Source organism: Pelobates fuscus, chromosome 2, assembly GCF_036172605.1.
Source record: "Pelobates fuscus isolate aPelFus1 chromosome 2, aPelFus1.pri, whole genome shotgun sequence".
Taxonomy (NCBI): Eukaryota; Metazoa; Chordata; class Amphibia; order Anura; family Pelobatidae; genus Pelobates; species Pelobates fuscus.
Window position 1 is genome coordinate 76,335,676 of NC_086318.1, and position 20,855 is coordinate 76,356,530.

General features: G+C 38.4%; 1 protein-coding gene across 2 annotated transcripts in view; it reads left to right on the forward strand.

The window, feature by feature from the left end:
- The window catches only part of PAK2 (p21 (RAC1) activated kinase 2), a 44,811-nt gene extending 24,577 nt beyond the window's left edge, over positions 1-20,234 (forward strand). For both annotated transcript variants that reach the window (XM_063442269.1, XM_063442270.1), the window contains exons 3-15: positions 5,595-5,695; positions 6,996-7,146; positions 7,775-7,809; positions 8,136-8,243; positions 12,423-12,549; positions 13,174-13,237; positions 13,733-13,781; positions 14,660-14,772; positions 15,397-15,514; positions 16,434-16,533; positions 17,016-17,212; positions 17,298-17,435; positions 18,221-20,234. In XM_063442269.1, the coding sequence (XP_063298339.1) occupies positions 5,595-5,695; positions 6,996-7,146; positions 7,775-7,809; positions 8,136-8,243; positions 12,423-12,549; positions 13,174-13,237; positions 13,733-13,781; positions 14,660-14,772; positions 15,397-15,514; positions 16,434-16,533; positions 17,016-17,212; positions 17,298-17,435; positions 18,221-18,307 (1,388 nt within the window). In that variant the 3' untranslated portion in view covers positions 18,308-20,234. The remainder of the gene's footprint in view (positions 1-5,594; positions 5,696-6,995; positions 7,147-7,774; positions 7,810-8,135; positions 8,244-12,422; positions 12,550-13,173; positions 13,238-13,732; positions 13,782-14,659; positions 14,773-15,396; positions 15,515-16,433; positions 16,534-17,015; positions 17,213-17,297; positions 17,436-18,220) is intronic.
- The last annotated feature ends 621 nt before the right edge of the window (positions 20,235-20,855 follow it).

The window sequence follows — 20,855 nt, forward strand, 5'->3', positions numbered from 1 at the left end:
GGGAGCTGACCTGGGAGCTGCACGCAACGGAGAAGAGAGAAGGGAGCTGACAGGAGCTGCTGTGAAGGTAAGTTACAGCTTCCTGACAGCCCCCTCCTACAGCCCATCCACTGGACCACCAGGGAGTGAGAGCCCCCCTCCCTGGCCAGCTAACAAGCAGGGAGGGGGGACGAAAAAATAAAAATAATAATAAAACAAAAAATAATTAAAATAATAACATAAAAATAATAATACAAATAATAATAAAATAAAAAAAATAGTTACCTAAAAAAAATAACATTTAAAAAAAATATTAAAATAATAATTAAATAATAAATAAAATGCCCACCCCCCACCAATGCTCTGCACGCACATACACACACTGCACTGCATTCATTATAAACACACTGCATTCACACACACTGCACTCATATACACACACTGCTCTGCATTCATTATACACACACTGCATACACACTGCACTCATACACACACACACACACTCATACACACACACTCATACACACACACTCATACACACACACTCATACACACACACTCATACACACACACTCATACACACACACTCATACACACACACTCATACACACACACTCATACACACACACTCATACACACACACTGCACTCATACACACACACACACTGCACTCATACACACACACACACTGCACTCATACACACACACACACTGCACTCATACACACACACACACTGCACTCATACACACACACACACTGCACTCATACACACACACACACTGCACTCATACACACACACACACTGCACTCATACACACACACACACTGCACTCATACACACACACACACTGCACTCATACACACACACACACTGCACTCATACACACACACACACTGCACTCATACACACACACACACTGCACTCATACACACACACACACTGCACTCATACACACACACACACTGCACTCATACACACACACACACTGCACTCATACACACACACACACTGCACTCATACACACACACACACTGCACTCATACACACACACACACTGCACTCATACACACACACACACTGCACTCATACACACACACACACTGCACTCATACACACACACACACTGCACTCATACACACACACACTGCACTCATACACACACACACTGCACTCATACACACACACACTGCACTCATACACACACACACTGCACTCATACACACACTCATATACACACACTGCATACACACTGCACTCATACATACACACTGCACTCATACATACACACTGCACTCATACACACACACTGCACTCATACACACACACACTGCACTCATACACACACACACTGCACTCATACACACACACACACTGCACTCATACACACACACACACACTGCACTCATACACACACACACACTGCACTCATACACACACACACACTGCACTCATACACACACACACACTGCACTCATACACACACACACACTGCACTCATACACACACACACACTGCACTCATACACACACACACACTGCACTCATACACACACACTGCACTCATACACACACACTGCACTCATACACACACACACTGCACTCATACACACACACACTGCACTCATACACACACACACTGCACTCATACACACACACACTGCACTCATACACACACACACTGCACTCATACACACACACTGCACTCATACACACACACTGCACTCATACACACACACTGCACTCATACACACACACTGCACTCATACACACACACTGCACTCATACACACACACTGCACTCATACACACACACACTGCATTCATACACACTGCACTCATACACACACACTGCACTCATACACACACACTGCACTCATACATACACACTGCACTGCATTCATTATACACACACTGCACTCATACACACACACACTGCACTCATACACACACACACTGCACTCATACACACACACACTGCACTCATACACACACACACTGCACTCATACACACACACACTGCACTCATACACACACACACTGCACTCCATTCATTATATACACACTGCACTCATACACACACTGCATACACACACACTGCATACACACACACTGCATACACACACACACACTGCATTAATTATATACACACACTGTAAATAAATATTCAGTTAATAAAAAATTTTTAGGATCTAATTTTATTTAGAAATTTTACCAGTAGCTGCTGCATTTCCCACCCTAGTCTTATACTCGAGTCAATAAGTTTTCCCAGTTTTTTGGGGTAAAATTAGGGGCCTCGGCTTATATTCGGGTCGGCTTATACTCGAGTATATACGGTACATAGTTGCATAGGCTTAATAAAACTGTCTTTTCTCACATCTGTTTTTGCTGTTAATCCAAAAGAATGCGTAAATACAGAGCACTTTCCAATTTTGCAAGAAACTAGGAAAAAATCTTTCTCGAGCCTAGAATGCCAGTTTGATATCTCATTGAATCAAGAAACTGTTAACCCACATATTAAATATTCTATCCCTGAATATTAGGCTTTTGTAATAATTGATCCAGTCACTGTTAAAAAAACAAAACAAAAAAAAAAAACCTCTGATAAAGTAATCTCTTCAGGCAGAGTATTGCACATATTTACTGTTCTTACTATGAAGAAACATTTCCCTTGCCTTAGCCTAAATATTCTTTCTTCCAGTCTAAATGGGATGACCTTGTGTCCTATGTAATGCCTTGTTTTATGAATAGATTTCTAGACAGTGGGGCCCCAAATTTGTTTGTATAATGTTTTAATAACCACTCTTAAGAGCTGTTTTTCCATTTTAATTTGTTAGCATTTCTTTATAACTAAAATCTGCCATTCCTCCTTTTCATTTTGTGTCTCGCCTCTGTACCTTTTCTTGTGCCACAGTATCCTTCTTTAGAACAAGAGCCCACAATTTCACAGCACAATCAAGGAGTGGTCTTTCCATTGACTTTTATAAAGGGGAAACATATTTATATCCAGTAACTTTTGTATTTGTCATTTTCCCTTATTCCCTAATTCATTTTTGGGATTAGTTGTATGTCTATTGTGCACCCCAAATTGCATCATTTTACCTTTATCTACATTAAATTGAATCCGCCAGGGAGCTGAAGGTAGCTGCTGGGAAGGTAAGTAAGCGCTTGCTGCTGCCCCCTCTGTACTTTCCATGCCACTGGATCACCAGGGAATGTCATATGCAGTGTGTGTGTTTCTGTAGGCATGTAATTTGGGGGGGGAGGGGGCATCTTTAAAAAAAAAAAAAATAAATAAAAAAAAAAATATATATATATATATATATATATATATATATATATATATATATATATATATATATATATATATATATATATATATATATTTAATATTGTTTTTTTTTTTTTAGTGTCTCTCCTCCCCCTACCCCCCTCCCTGCTTCTTACTTGGCCGGGGGGGAGGGGGACTAAAATATAATTAAATTAAAAATGCCCCCTCCCCCCAAATTACATACCTACAGAAACACACACACACTGCATTATATACACACACACTACACAAACACACTGTGTATATAATGCAGTTTGTTTGTGTAGTGTGTGTATAGAAAATGTAGTTTGTGTACATAATGCAGTGTGTTTGTGTAGTGTGTGTATAGAAAATGTAGTTTGTGTACATAATGCAGTGTGTTTGTGTAGTGTGTTTATATAATGCACTCTGCATTCATTATATACACACACACTACACAAACACACTGCATTATATATACACACTGCATTCACTATACACATACTGCACAAACACACTGCATTCACTTTACTCACACTACACACACTCTCTGCATTTATTATATACACACTACACAAATACACACTGCATCCACTACACACACTACACAAACACACAGAGCTCCCCTGTCTAAACACACTGCATCCACTATGTGTGGCATGTATATTTTGTGCATTTACCTTTAGAAATTGTTTATTTTTTCAAAATGGTAAATGTACAGAATATCGGTAAGTTATCGGCTATCTGCCTGAAAGTTCAGAGTATCGGTATCGGCTCTAAAAAAAAATCAATATCGGTTGATCCCTAGTTAAAACTATGGTGACCTGGCACCCAGACCACTTCATTGAGCTGAAGTGGTCTGGATGCCTATAGTTGTCCTTTAAGTACTTGAGGGTGGATTACCATCTGGCCCTGGGGATGTGTTTACATTAACTTTATTTAATTGCTGCAACACCTTGTCTTAAGTCATCCAATCACAGTATTTGTGCAAGTGTGCTTCAGTTTTTCTTTTGTGTTACGCAGATATTCAATTTATTGTGTTTTGTATTTTTCTTTTTTCTTCACAAAAGCATTTATGCCAGTCAATGAATTGTAAAGCTTCCATTATTTTATTGAAACTGACATTTTAAAAATTATATGAACCAAGCAATTAAAGCAAATGTGTTAAATATACGCCATGAAATCAGTTTAAAGGATCACTATAGTTTTCCTGACACTATATAACCCTTAGGAACCCCCTCGGCTCTGGTGACCTCTCCTCCCCCACCGACTTCAGCTCCCGAGTTGAGCGGCAAGTGCCGTGTGCGCGCGCATTCAAATTGTCCATAGGAAATCATTTCTCAATGCCTTCCTAGGGACGCTCTGGTTGCGAAAATCGCATCCAGCGCTGCAGAAGCGCCTCTAGCTGCTGTCAGGAAGACAGTCACTAGAGGTTTGATTAACCCTGCTGTGTAGACATAGCAGTTTCTCTGAAACTATGTTTACATCTGCAGGGTTAAAACCTGGGGGACCTGGCACCCAGACCACTTCATTGAGCTGAAGTGGTCTGGGTGACTATAGTGTCCGTTTCAGCATTAGCCAAGGAGCACACACACGCATGTACTTCGGAACGCAACAATGTATGATGATGCCTCTTTCCTCCCCCTCCCTCCCTCTTTTATGCTGTACCCCTTTATTAAAAAACAATAAACAGTTATACACAAAAATTCCCAGAACCTGTGAAAGTAATCACAACTAAAGGGGAAGTTATGGGGAAAGAAGCTTATGCTGTAGTTAAGCAAGTAGGAAGTTGATCAATAGGTGCTTTTAACATTGGCAAACAATGCTGATTTCTGGTCAACAACTTCTGAGAAATCTAGAAGGATGTTTACTACAATATTTATTGATCTGGTAACTACGTGTGTGTGTGTGTGTGTATATATAATTTTTTTTTTTAAATACAATGTTAAACAAAAATCTGCACACCAATCAAGCCATAAGACTTGCTTTTCCCACAGAAATCACAAATTTGCAGTGATGTTACTACCGCAAAGGATTCTGGGTGGGCATATGCAAATTAGTTTAACAAAGAATCACATTTTCTTCAGGTGGAAGGGGGTTTTCAATCAGTTTTTTTCCCTACCATAAATTTTTTGATATATATATATATATATATATATATATATATATATATATATATATATCTATCTATCAAAAAATTTATGGTAGGGAAAAAAACTGATTGAAAACTGATTGATATATATATAGAGAGAGAGAGAGATCTCATACACACAATTTTTAACCTTACCAGGCTTGAAGAGGAAATAATCAACAATTTGTTTTTCCACAGCAAGCAAGAAGAAAGACAAGGAGCGTCCTGAAATTTCACCGCCATCTGACTTTGAACATACTATACATGTGGGCTTCGATTCAGTTACTGGAGAATTTACAGTGAGTAACTCGTGGCTGCTAATAAGTAGGCATTATGACATTCAGGACCTCAGCCGATTGCACTGTGGTACAACAAAATAACTGCACTAGGCATTAATATAGAAGCTACTCTTTTGCAGAATTTGTGCTGGTGACCTACTATGCATTGCCACTTGGGGCACCTCCTATTTTCTGTACTACCTTTAGCAGCTAATACAGGGTGGACAACATATCCCATAATGCTCTTATAATGGATTACTATAGTGTCAGGAACAAACATGTATTCCTGACACTATAGTGGTAAAAAAACAATTTAAGTCCCCTCTTCACTTTGGGAGAAAAAAAGGTGATTTTTTTTCCAGCATTCGGCATAGTAAAGCATTGAGAGGCTATTGCATATGCCTTGCAAAACATACAGCCGCTGCCCTGCCATCCTGTCAGACTATATCAAGCTGAACTCCCAAAGCAGTGTGCACCTAGGCCTGCCTATCCCATCCCATCCCAGCATATGCCAGACAAGTCTCCCAAGTGGCGATGAAGTTGGAGGTACTGTGGGACCGCGAATGCGGCACAGAATCAGCCTACATACATCAGCCCTAGAGGACCTACCCTCGTGCCTGCCCGAGCTGCTGGCTCACAGCGCAAGATGTCGCTCCCTATTCCGGAGCCTTCATGATGGGGCCGCAAGGCTTGAAGACAGCCAGATTACAGCAGGACTATGCCAGACTCATAGAGGGTATCGGCTGAATTGAGCTCTCCCCTCAGCCTTCATATTGCAAACCTTAGTTAGAAATTTTTCTGAGCCTAATCTTGTGTTTATATCCTGACTATTATTTTTTTTTTTTCTGGGTCCTTACTATCAAACTACCCAAGGTGGGGGTCTATGGGGTGTTGATGTAGCAATACCAAGCTCAACACAATTCTTGCACACTAACCTTATTTAACCCTGAACTGGCAAGCTTAACTTGTTCTAACACGTAATATTTACTTTATTGTCAGTGTCACAATTGCCAGCACTCATCAGTTCTTGGTCACAGAGGGTTCCTTTCTTATGGCCGTCACATGACATAACTAACCTTCACTGATCCCTGTGACTTAGCCTTCTTACCATACTATTATAAAATGTGCAGATTCCCATTATGCCACACAAATGTATTACTATGTTTCATAATATTTGCATTAACAGTTGTGGCTCTGCAAGTCTGCTTGTATGCCTATGCACAACATAAAATAAAGAATAAAAAAAAAGTTCCCGCTTGTTGGATATCATGCCATACCTTTACCAACTTTAGGTTTCTCTTTTTTTAAAAAAATTATTTAGGGAATGCCAGAGCAGTGGGCACGTCTGCTACAAACCTCAAACATAACTAAGCTTGAACAGAAGAAAAACCCACAGGCTGTGCTGGACGTACTAAAATTCTATGATTCGAAGGATACTGCTAAGCAGAAATATCTGAGTTTCTCTGCCCCAGGTAAAATTATGCACAAATGGCAATTTTGCATGTAACCCTTGAAGGAGTGTATAGTTTGTGTAAACTCCCTGAAAACTTTTTTCATTTTTCTAAAATACTCTTTGTTGTAAGTACACTGTCCTACAAATGATGGGTATATTTTTAAGCCCATATTCCTATAGGTGGTCATTTTGATGATTAAATATTTGTAATTTTTAACTTTGTCTATAAGTCTTAAAAGTTATTTAAAGCTACACATACAGAGATAAACCACTTGTTGCTGGCAGAGTCATTAGCCAGTCCAGAGCATAGTTCTGGGCTGGCTATTGTCAATCTGGTGCAAAAATGCAAACTGATGCCAGCACACGCAGCATGTTTGTGACTAAGCCCCTCACTCCAGCGACATCGGTGTGTGTGACATCGGCCATAGAAGATCTGGCTGAGGTAATTAAAAAAAAAAAAAAAAAAATTATTTATTTTTAAGCCTTTTTAATTTTGTCACGGTGGGACAGTTTAGCACGGAAGAGGTTACTGCAAACAAAACCAGTGTGGTGTTTTTTTTTTTAAACACTGGTTTTTGGTTTAACAAAATATACAATTGAGTTGATGAAATTGCTTACAATTTAATGCTAGCCTTTTCTCTTTCTAGATAAAGATGGGATCCCTTCTGGTGTATCACCTGCTGTGAGTATTTTATTTCTAGTAATTGAACCCTTGAACGTTTTGTTTAAATATTAATTTGGGTGGTTTATTATTCGTATATAGATAACATTCACAAAAGTAGACACTTTAGTTTATTACCTTATGGTTATTCTACTCATGGTTTTAATTCTTTGTCATCATCTTGCATCTATAAATTAAACAGATTGGAAATATATGTTTGAGATGAACTGCCAGTGTGCTTGCTGCCTTGTATTATTTTTGCATTATTGTACATTTATTCTTTGTTTTGTGTGTGGTTCTTTGTTTGCGCTCTCGGTAACAAATCTTATTGACCAACTCCTTTTCAGCCTCATGCAAAGGGTTCGGAGCCTACAAGAGTGGCAACAGGCGATGATGATGATGATGAAGAGACTCCTCCTCCTATTATTGCTCCACGACCAGAACACACCAAATCGGTGAGTTGCTTAAGTAGAGCAAATTTCTAATATCTTGTATGTTTTTGAAAAGCTTAAGACTTGCATTACTACTACCACCAACATTAGTCACGTAAAAATTTCTTATTTTAAAAATGGCAATGTTTTCCGTATATTGTAATTGCAAATGCAGAAAGGGTGAATGACAAAGATGTGAAAACAAATATCTGGTAATGTCGATGGAAGCAAATCTACTCTACATGTTAAATTGAGTGAAACATCACATAAAGCTGCACTAAGCGTTTGTGGAGTGGACAGGCCTTTCCCTAACCATTACTGAAATAGAAACAAGCTTCCAGTAACTTTATGAGATTGTTGGAGGTGAGCTTAGCAGTTCATAATGCTTGTGGATTAATTTACCCCTTCTCGTCCGACAAAACAGTAGTTAACGACCTCGAAAGTACCTGGTACGTCCGCGGCCAATAGGCGCCATTTACTTACCTGGACCGGCAATCCCGGTCGGGAGGGACTGCCAGATAGCAGCTCTGGAACTCCAGGGCCATGTGATCACCATGATCAGATGGCCGCAATACTAGTCTATGCCGTCCGCCAGGCAGCTAAAATGTGGGTAAAAATTAATAAATAATAAAATAAAATAAATATATTGTATGTTTGTGTATATGTAGGTATGCATATACACCCAGTCTCCACTCATTCAAAAAATCATTGAAAACTCACTTCTCTCAGAAAGCATATCAATTAAACTGTTAGCAGGTTTGTATCCCCTACCCCCCATGACTCCTCTCCTGCAACTGTCAAAATTACCTACTAAGCCCTCAGTGAATACTTTTCTAACAACCTACTTCGTAACCCTACTTTTACCCTTTGTGTCACTATACCCCACTTCCTCTAGAATGTAATCTCATTGAGCAGGACCCTCCACCTCTCTGTTCATGTACGTCCAGTTGTTTGATTACAACTCCCCCACCACCTCAGGGTCCCCCTTCAGCCCCTTACCTTTTATCCAGCGCTGGGCTCAATCGGCGCTGGTGACCTCTCCCCCCTCGCAAGAGCCGCGAGCGCATTCAAACAGTCCATGGACATACTGCACGCTGAATGCTATTTTCAGGAAGGCAGCCACTAGAGGCTGGATTAACCCTGCTATGCAAGCATAGCAGTTTCTCTGAAACTACTATGTTCACATCTGAAGGGTTAAAACCTGTGGGACCTGGCACCCAGACCACTTCATTGAGCTGAAGTGGTCTGGGTGACTATACCTTTAATCCCTAAGGACCAAACTTCTGGAATAAAAGGGAATCATGACATGTCACACATGTTGTGTCCTTAAGGGGTTAACGTAAAATTGAACTATTTAATCCATTAAAAGTTGACATTTCAGCTTCCACATGGTAGCCCAGGAATGAGAATTACCCCCATGATGGCATACCCTTTGCAAAAAAAAGACAACCCAAGGTATTGCAAATGGGGTATGTTCAGTCTTTTTTAGTAGCTACTTGGTTACAAACACAGGCCAAAGTTAGCGTTCATGATTGTTTTTTGCATTTTTAACATACAAACAAATATAAATGCTAACTTTGGCCAGTGTTTGTGACTAAGTGGCTACTAAAAAAATACATCATACCCTATATTGAATACCCTGGATTGCCTACTTAAAAAAAGTGTACATGTGAGGTGTGAATCAGAGATTTATGACCGATAACAGTGTTACAATGTCACTATTGATACATTTTAAAAATATATATTTTGATACAGCAATGTCCTACTTGTATTTATAGCCCTATAACTTTCCAAAAAAAGCTAAGAACATGTTAACATTGGTTATTTCTAAACTCGGGACAAAATTTAGAAACTATTTAACAGTTTTCTGGTGGTTGTAGATGCGCAACTGATTTTGGGGGTCAAAGTTGGAAAAGGTGTGTTTTTAAATTTCTTTCATCATATTTTATAATTTTCTTTATAGTAAATGTTATATGATATGATGAAAATAATATCTATAGAAAGACCATTTAATGGCGAGAAAAACTGTATATAAAATGTGTGGGTATAGTAAATGAGTAAGAGGAAAATTACAGCTAAACACAAACTCCGCAGAAATGTAAAAACAGCCCTGGTCCTAAACGGTAAGAGAACTGAAAAACTGTCACTAAATGGTGGGTTTTCACTATAGGGTCAGGAATACATGTTTATGTTCCTGACCCTATAGTGATCCTTTAACCCCTTAAGGACACATGACATGTGTGACATGTCATGATTCCTTTTTATTCCAGAAGTTTGGTCCTTAAGGGGTTAATCTTTCCTGCAGGCTCTACGCCATGGAAAGATGCAACAAAATTATATTGTTACACAATTAAGAAACAAAATGTATCAAAAAGTCACACTCATGAAGTAGAGAGCTGTAAAATATGCTGCAGCTTCTTAGTCACTGCTTCAGATTTTTATATGGATCAAAATTTTAAAATACATAATTTGTTTTTTTCATTAATCATTTAGCCTGCTCATCCTAATATGTCAGATTTGTGCAGTTTCTCCTTGTCCTAATTGGCTTTTGGGAACAATATTGAGCCAAGGTTGATAATGGCAACTTTATTTATCAATAAATCCGTTCACCTAAGTCAGGCATAGGCAACCTTTGGCACTCCAGATGTTTTGGACTACAACTCCCATGATGCTTTACCAGCATTATGGGGGATGTAGTCCACATCTGGAGTGCCGAAGGTTGCCTATTCCTGACCTAGGTCATAGAAAACATAGAATGTGACGGCAGATAAGAACCATTCGGCCCATCTAGTCTGCCCAATTTTCTAAATACTTTCATTAGTCCCCAGCCTTATCTTATAGCTAGGATAGCCTTATGCCTGTCCCTATCCCATGCATGCTTAAACTCCCTCACTGTGTTAACCTCTACCACTTCAGCTGGAAGGCTATTCTATGCATCCACTACCCTCTCAGTAAAGTAATACTTCCTGATATTATTTTTAAACCTTTGCTCCTCTAATTTAAGACTGTCCTCTTGTTGTGGTAGTTTTGTCTCCTCCTTTACTGTGAAGATTCCCTTTATGTATTTAAATGTTTCTATCATATCCCCCCTGTCTTGTCTTTCCTCCAAGCTATACATATTAGGATCCTTTAAACTTTCCTTGTATGTTTTTTATCCTACAATCCATGAACCAGTTTAGTAGCCCTTCTCTGAATTCTTTCTAAAGTATCAATATCCTTCTGGAGATACGGTCTCCAGTACTGCGTACAATACTCCAAGTGAGGTCTCACCAGTGTTCTGTACAATGGCATGAGCACTTCCCTCTTTCTACTGCGAATACCTCCCCCTATACAACCAAGCATTCTGCTAGCATTTCCTGCTGCTCTATTACATTGTCTTCCTACCTTACAGTCATGTGAAATAATTACCTCCAAATCCCTTTCCTCAGATGTTGAGGTTAGGACTCTATCAAATATTCTGTTCTCTGCCCTTGGGTTTTACATCCAAGATGCATTATCTTGCACTTATCCACATTAAATGTCAGTTGCCACAACTCTGACCATTTTTCTAGTTTACCTTAATCATTTGCAATTTGGCTTATTCCTCCTGAAACATCAACCATGTTACATATCTTGGTATCATCAGCAAAAAGACATACCTTTCCATCAAGACCTTCTGCAATATCACTAATAAAAATATTAAAGAGAATGGGTCCAAGTACAGATCCCTGAGGTACTTCTCTGGTGACAAGATCATGCTTCAAATATGCTCCATTGACTACAACCCTCTGTTGACGGTCACTCAGCCACTGCCTTACCCATCAACAATATTGAAATCCAAACTTAAAGATTGCAGTTTGACGAGCTTTCTATGTGCAACAGTGTCAAAAGCCTCACTGAAATCTAAATAATGTCTACTGTGCCACCCTGATCTATTATTTTAGTTACCCCAGCAAAAAAAAGTTTAGTTTGGCATGATCTCCCTGAAGTAAACCCATATTGTCTCTGAAATCCATGTGATTTTAGATGTTCAACAATCTTATCCTTTAACATAATTTCCATCACTTTCCCCATTACTGAAGTAAGGCTTACTGGCCTATAGTTGCCCGACTCCTCCCTACTAACTTTCTTGTTAGTGGGCACAACATTCGCTAACTTCCAATCTTCCAATAGTAATGTTTTAATTTTTCAATTTCAAAGCGGTCTCCCTTATTTTCCTTACAGATGTATACCCGTTCTGTCATTGACCCAATACCACCTCCTGCTGGTGATGCAGACAGTTCAGCAAAGGGTGCAGACAGGCAGAAAAAGAAAACGAAGATGAGCGATGAAGAAATTATGGAGAAACTCAGTAAGTTCATATTCTATTCAGAATTCCGATTTTTGAATTTTTTTTTTCTTTTTTCAGTCTCCTATTCATTGTTCCAATTAGACAGTATCAGCCTTCATTGTAAAATCAACATTTGCTAAATTATTTAAATAAGCACTCAAGTAATATAACCACTACAAATTTCTGATGTCAAGCCATTTAAGCACAATTAACAACTTACCTGGATCCCCCCATGCACATTTCTTTTTTGTTTTTCTCTCGTCCCCAGCAGAAGTTGCAGGGATAGAGAGAACCTTTAGCACATTGAGATGTTGTGCACTAGATCTTTCCTGATGCTTTGCCAGCATTATGGCTGTAATCCTTATGGGAGATTGTCACATCATCTGGAGTGCAGAAAGTGGTTTATCCTTGCTCTAAAGAGAAGCTGGCTGTTGCAGGAATGCACTCTGCTGTTTCTTTCAGTCAATAATTGCATTCCTGCTTTGCTCTAAGCAGTGACAGCCAGCATAAGCAGCGAGGGTGATCTACAGGTAAGTTTTCAAATTGCTATGGTGCTCCATAAACACTAGAGTGGGTTGTAGTGCTGACAGGGGCTTGGAATGTTCCTTTAAATACAATAGTTTAACTGGCTTCTGCTGTTTTTAGGAACAATTGTAAGCATTGGGGATCCCAAGAAGAAATACACCCGATATGAAAAGATTGGTCAAGGGTGAGTAATCTCAAATCTTAAACTTTATTATTAGTAGTTATTTTAAATCATTTATCATAATCGAGTAACAATGTGGGGTTTTGCTATCCTTGTTTGTTTATTGTGCTTCTACATAATGCCCTTTTAAATATCGCTTTGACAATCCAGGTACCATAACCACAAAGTAGCACATGTAGTGGTTATGGTGTTTGAATTATTTGTTTAATATATTGCTGTGCAGCTTGGATTCCGTCAATCTCCTAGAAAAAAAACTAAGTTTGGTGATTGGGATATTGCCAAGTCTGATGTGGGTTGTACTTTATAAGATTTTCAAATTTTGTATTTTTTATTTTTTTTTATTTTGTGATATTCTTCAGTTTGTCTCTATGGAGATTTTTCATTAATTATTCAAAGATAGTGATACAGTATACATTTTCATCGTGTACACTAGATATTTACCCTGTGAGCATTATATTTCAGAAGGTTTTAAAACTTTTAACATTTTGTTTCCTCTAGTGCTTCTGGAACGGTCTTCACGGCAATAGATGTTGCAACTGGTCAAGAGGTAATGCAGTAGGAATGCTGTTGTCCTCTCTTTATTGGACTAGCATCTTACCCAAGTTCTAGAATTTTTAATAAACATGTAACCAATGCAATTTTAGCACTGTGTATACCTGAATGTTACTCTGAAAATTTGGTGGCACAAATGCCCCTGTGTCAAGTTAGTGTTGTTTTTTTTTTTTTTGACACATTGACTGCATTTTAAAGATTATAAATTCCTTGATAGTCATACATTACACATGAGAAAGGAGCTATTTCTTTGTATTCAGACTAATTTTCCAAACATCCAAGCAGCAGTCTTAACGAGTGGGATGTAGATGCCCATTTCTCACAGGACAGGTAGCATTGAAGAGGTTAAAAAACAAAATGCAGTCCCCACCCCCTGTCTCCTTCCCTCCTAGCCTTATAAAGGGAAACTCGACCCTGAGCTCCCCAGTATTTGCCTGTCCTCAAGAGAGACATGTCTGGTAGCAGAGCTATCTCTACCCTTTGCATAACTGGTGATTTTGGTGTTTTGGATAGCCGTGTCATGGGGTTGCTGCTCTTGGAGGGCTCTGTTTTGCTTTTTGAAGGATTGCTTAGCATGTGCGCTTGTCCTTCAATTATTATAGGATATGAACACACGACAGGCTCCTGTGTTTCACTCATTTATTATTCCGCCCAATCCGTGCCAGGTGACGGTAGAGGTGAAGGTGCGTCTGTACGCACAGCTGGGAGGCTCCAAAGAGCCTGTTATAGAGGTAGCATTTTCAGAAAATTCACTCATGAACACATAGCTTCATCACTTGTGGAAATCAGCAGGAGTTTGATTTTTGATTATGAAAAGTAAGCTGTTTATCTACTTTTTTTTTTTTTTTTAAATCTTCTTTATCTTCTGATTAGGTTGCTATTAAACAAATAAATCTTCAGAAGCAGCCCAAGAAAGAACTGATCATCAATGAAATTCTGGTGATGAAAGAACTGAAGAACCCAAACATTGTAAACTTTTTGGACAGGTACCATAAAATGCACCTTTGTATATGTAATGCTTATTCACATGTCAAGCTAATCCATCTTGTCACTGAACCTGTGAGACATATGTACTTCCCTTTTTACATGTGAAAAGGACAACGGCTATTACACTTTTACATCTCGTTTATTACATTTAATGAAAATCAATATTTTTTAAATTATGGTTTTGTTTGTTTTGTAATAGAAAATGTAACTTTTTATCTGGCTGACCAAAAGCTGCAAAAACTTGCCCACTGTAGTGATTGTTCTACATGAAACGGCGGCAGCCAGGCTAGTTAGGTTGAGCAGCCGTTGGACGGATAACAGTAGAGTCTGATGCAACACCTGAATGCATGTTCTAATCTTAAGAAAAACAGTATTGTGCTGATGACCCTTGAGGGGGATGAACTGGGCACAGCTGGAGGTATTTACAATTCTATCACGTGTTGACATAAAACGCTTGGTGCGAAAGAGCTGATTATTGTAATCGGAGACTAGAAAGTATGAAATTAAATTAAAAATGTTTGAGTGGATTTGTACATTCTGTTAATTTCTGTAACATGTGGCATGATGGCCATACCTGTCTGTCTTAATGCATTTTTAAGTAACACATTTCATTTCTTGTGCAGTTTCCTAGTGGGGGATGAACTGTTTGTTGTAATGGAATATCTAGCAGGTGGGTCTCTCACAGATGTAGTAACAGAAACCTGTATGGATGAAGCACAGATTGCAGCTGTGTGCCGGGAGGTGTGTACCACTATCTTGATTTTAACTTTGCGATTATTAAAAATCAATTAATTTTCAAAGCTGAAAAGGAAACTTTACCCTAACAGTGTTAAAACATGCTAACCTTATGAGTAAATGTCACATTTTGGGACGAGAGAGAGTTTACCTACCAGCGCTAAACAAAATGCATTAAAAACACGATGCGTACTGGAAGTCCCAAGATTCACAATTTCTGCTATGAACAGGAACACTGCCACTTTTGTTTAAAAATAAATAAAAAATTGAGATGTTTTACATGGGTGGTGTTTAAAATGACAGGAACACTGCACTCAGACTTTATTGAAGTGGTTTGAGTGACTTTAGTGGTCCTTTTAATACAAGCTTTTCACATGTCTTACACACCAATAGAGCAGTTCAGCTTTTAGTTGAATGCAGTGGCAGATCTGTTTGCAACTATCTTCATTAAAAAGTAGTAACTAGAAATTGCCTGGGTTCCATTTTCAACTTTTTTTCCAAGCCCACTATTTTCATCATAGTTATAAAAGAAAGCCAATAGTGTTAGAACAGCACATCTATACATGTTTAGGAAGTGATGTACTGATCCAGGGAAAATGAACCTACAGATTGGGAAGAAAGGGGGATATTTAATAAAATCGCGGAATACAATAAACGAGATTCTAAAACGTATTAATGTATCACCCATATTGTTAAATATTTGGCTGTGCCGTGCACAAAATGCATATGATGATTAAATTACTTTTTTCTAGTACTGGTCATTATTTTAATTATTATTTATTACGTTTAATTTTATTTGGGTGTTTTAGTATCTGATAAAATCCCAATATAAATATCATGAAAGTTGATGAAGTATATTTAATGGCACCTATATACTGTGAAATTACTGATGATGTGTAATGATTTGTCTCTATTTTTGTTGTAGTGTTTGCAAGCCCTAGAATTCCTCCATGCAAACCAGGTTATCCACAGGGATATCAAGAGTGACAATGTGCTTTTAGGAATGGATGGGTCCGTCAAACTTAGTGAGTATAGGTCTTCCTTGAATTGGAAAACTGAGTTGCAACATAAAATCTAGGAACCATATCTAATGACACAGGTTAACCAAATGTATTGTGCTAGAATTCTATGCTTTTGTGATTTCTTTCTTTATTCATTAATTTTCCCAAACGTTGTCAAAAGATAGGTATCTTACATCTAAGCAGATTGCTTTAAACCTTTTTTGGTGTATTGAGCAGTCAATCCTAAATCAAGTTGTAGTCATTTATGGGGTGGTTTAAAATGCATATATCCTAAGATGAAGGCACACTAAAGGTCAATGAAGTAAAGATTCAATATTATATAATATAATCACTTGGGAGTTACACAACGTGCACTACTGAATAGGATGAAGCAATAATGAATAGGATAAAAGGAAACTATTAGGATTACTTGTATCATGATTTTTGCAAGTGGTTATAGTGCTTGGAGTGTCCCTATATTCATGACCTAAACAATCTTTCTACAGCCGACTTTGGCTTCTGTGCACAGATCACCCCAGAACAGAGCAAGCGTAGCACGATGGTTGGTACCCCTTACTGGATGGCTCCTGAAGTAGTTACCAGGAAAGCATATGGTCCTAAAGTAGATATATGGTCTCTTGGTATCATGGCCATTGAGATGGTTGAAGGAGAGCCACCTTACCTCAATGAAAACCCTCTAAGGGTAAGTTGGTGTGCAACTATTGTCTCAAGTGATAATCTAAGTACATTTTGTTCATTGTCTATAAGCTTTTGATTTCTCTCACTAGGCATTGTATTTGATTGCTACTAATGGAACCCCAGAACTGCAGAATCCTGAAAAGCTGTCCCCTATATTCAGAGATTTCCTGAACCGCTCCCTGGAAATGGATGTGGAAAAGAGAGGATCAGCTAGAGAGCTCCTTCAGGTAAGTACAAATTAAATTTAAAAAAAATAATAATATTCAAATGGAAATACTTTGTTCCTGATTAATAGAGTTTAAGGCTGATCCTGGGGGGTGCACAGGGACAGTAGAAGTGTGCAGAGAGGAACAAGCCAGTGGCCTGTCACAGGAGATGGCCACCTTAGGTAGCCTCCGAAGCAGGTAGCCGCCACTATGGCAGAGTAGGCACCTGCTTAGCTGGACGGCAGGTGCCTACTCTTCCAAAATATATTGGTGGCAAGGGAGCGCTGATCTTACAATTCCTCACTGCTCCCTTGCGCGCCCTGCAATGATCCCGGGAGTCAAAATATGTAATCACTGAACAGCAATAAAGCCACTGGACCGTAGGGAGAGGATCCACACCGGTTTACCCAAAGTTAAAATTAAATTAATTTGTCACTGTGTGTCTGTCTTCAAAAAGGGGTGTATATTATAGATGGAGAGGTGGAGTCTTTGCCAATGAAGCATGCATGTCTGGACTGGACATTTGCAAAAGGGAGGGGTTGGTAAGATGACCATACCCACCTGGGGACACCCACAAATATTCTTCACCTAAGCGTTTGTGACCCTAAGATCGGCCCTGACCGTTACACCTTAAAGTTGTTTTTATGTCACATGACTTATTGCAAAAAAAAAAGTTTTAGTACTTGCCCATGTGGTGCTAGGTTTGTGGATTATAAAATTATTTTGATCAACTTATTTCTCGTTAAGCTTGAACAATTTTTAACTGAAAATTTTCTTCTCTTTTGTTTTGTTTGTTCTGCACATAGCACCCGTTTTTGAAACTCGCAAAACCACTGTCCAGCCTGACTCCTCTAATCCTGGCTGCAAAAGAAGCAATGAAAGGCAATCGTTAATGGACTGCCTGTTATCCTTTTACCCGTGGCCTTCTCACTTGCCCTACTACCTTTTTAACCACCTCAATATTCTTGAAGTGCCACTCCTACCCATGTCACATGGACCTCGGAGACAAGGGTAGGAATAAAAGTATCCTGTGAAGGAACAGATAAAATGCTATGTATTCTTCCCTTGCCGTGAAGATGAAAATACTGAATGTCATAAGAGAAGGAAACTGATCTCTCCAAATTTTGTGTGTGTTCCTTTCAGGAAAAGAACATTTCTTAAATTTGTGGCCTTTTCAAAATCCCTGAGATTTCTAGGGAATTGACTGCATTATGGAAATAGTTTTTGTATGTCTTCTCTTTTCCTTGGAGGGCATTGCTCTTTTTTTTTTTTTTTTCTTTTTTTCTGGCCTTTTCTTGATACTTGAATAACTTTCACGCAAGTGGTGAAGCCTTAATGTTCTTTCTCTGCTGACTCTTCAGATTCTACTTGCTCTTCGGGTGCCTGGATGTTTTCTTATAAAGGAAAGAGGTGCTTTATGCTGTCTATCAACTTATCATATGCTTATTGCAAAAGCAGGGCAAAAATGACAACTGATTTAAAGACAAGAAATGTAGCCAATGGTTTTCATGTCAGTGCTGCCAGCTATTATTTGAAAAGAAATATGTTGGATTTGCAGGCATGACAAATATTTCCACACAACCTGAAAAGTTCTCTTTTTCATTCTTTTTGTTTCTACTTTTATACAAAAGAGAAGTGGGTTCAGGGAGGGATGCAGAATGGATCTGATACCAGTTTTTGAAAATAGTGCTGTTAATGTTCTGTGTTGGCCAAAATGGTGGTGTGTGGGGGAGGGGGAAGATCATTAATGTACATAAAAAGGTGACTAATATTGAAATGTTACCAGTTTTCCCATGTGTCAAGTGCTCTTAGCACACTGATCTTTGTATTGTCTTTACAAAAGTTATTAGTTTTTGATTTCCTCCCCCTGCCCCCTTATACATCCATCTTTCTTTAATTTAATGGGATATAGTGCCAAAGTTAAATCTACGTTACAAGATACTCCCTCTCCCCTATAACTGATACCTGTATATTAATTTAACTACTTCAGAAATTTAGTTTAGAAACTATTTCTTTTTTTCTTCTCAAAATTGAAGTGCCTATTTTATCTTGTTCATTTTAAGTAATCGATATACCAATCTGCTAATGTTCTCTGTGTAATTGTTGGGTTAATTTGCACTTCCGTGCAACATCTGTGTAAAAAAACATTGTTTATAAAATAACTTGTAATACATACATTGCTTTTTAATACCATAGCAGTGATGTATCCCATACTTGTGTCAATGCAAATAAATCCAGCAATTTCTACTTGAGATAAGCATTTTCTTAAGCCTGTGATAACCAGCTAGTACTGCTTATTTACATTGGTTAGTTATCTGACAAATGTGTTTTCTTCATACATGTGAACAAAAGGGAATTGTCGTTCCATGTTGTATACCAGCTCCTTCTTATGTTTTGCTTTTCTATTCTCTAAAGAACTGGATCACTAACCAGCCGCATTTAGCAAATGTCACATATCGAAGAGGCTAGAGAATAGTATGTGTATACAGTTTGTGGAAAATTCAGTGTATTTTAAAAATCCAGGGCTCATGACTTGACTGGGAAAAAACAAAAAAGATTGCCTGCTGTGGTTCCCTTCATTGTGTTTTCATGCTAAAAGCAATAACTCATATGCCACAGTTTATATTTAATTAAACCAATGAATTGTAGAATATATCCGGTCTCTTGGCACTGAAGGAGTTAAAATAGCTCTGAACAGTTTCTTTACATTCTATTGGATGACATGGGCCCGATGCTAAACGGCATACATGCAGCAAAAATCTTTTCTTTTCTTTCTTTTTTTCCTTTCTACTTTACTGTTAGAGGCTACTGACTCAACCACTTTAGCTTTTTTTTTTTACGTACTTATGGTGTGGGTCTAATTGGTGTCCATTAATTTGGATGTCTTATCAGTGCATATGTAATCTGACCTGATTGATTACGAATGTGAACAGGTGCATGGATGTAATCTTTTCATGATTCTTTGAAAGTGCGATGTGTAGCACTGATATAGATGTAACTATTCAGTTACAAGGTTTTTTTTTTCTCTTTTTTTTTTTTTCTCCTTTACACACCACATCAGTATGGTCCATTCACACTTCAGACATTTTTGAGATGTTCTGAGAATTGCACATGTGGTTGACAATTTCTCAGAGCCTACATTATGCTATTTATTTTTACTGGGAGCTCTATCCTGTCTGTGTCCATTTATGATCCATAAAGTAAGTGCTTTGAATTGTAAACTGATTCAGAATACAATCTCTCTTATGAATATGATTTTGTTGGTACTTTACCAGCAAATTGTCAATGAGATTCAGACCCTGGTACTGTGTGGATACTGATCTATGACAAATCATACGGTATCTGAACAAGTCTAAGGACGGTTAGTACATTTATTTGAGTAAAATGTTAGAAGGCTTTGCCTCTCAAATTTGAGGTGTGTAAATAGCTAGTCTAATTGTT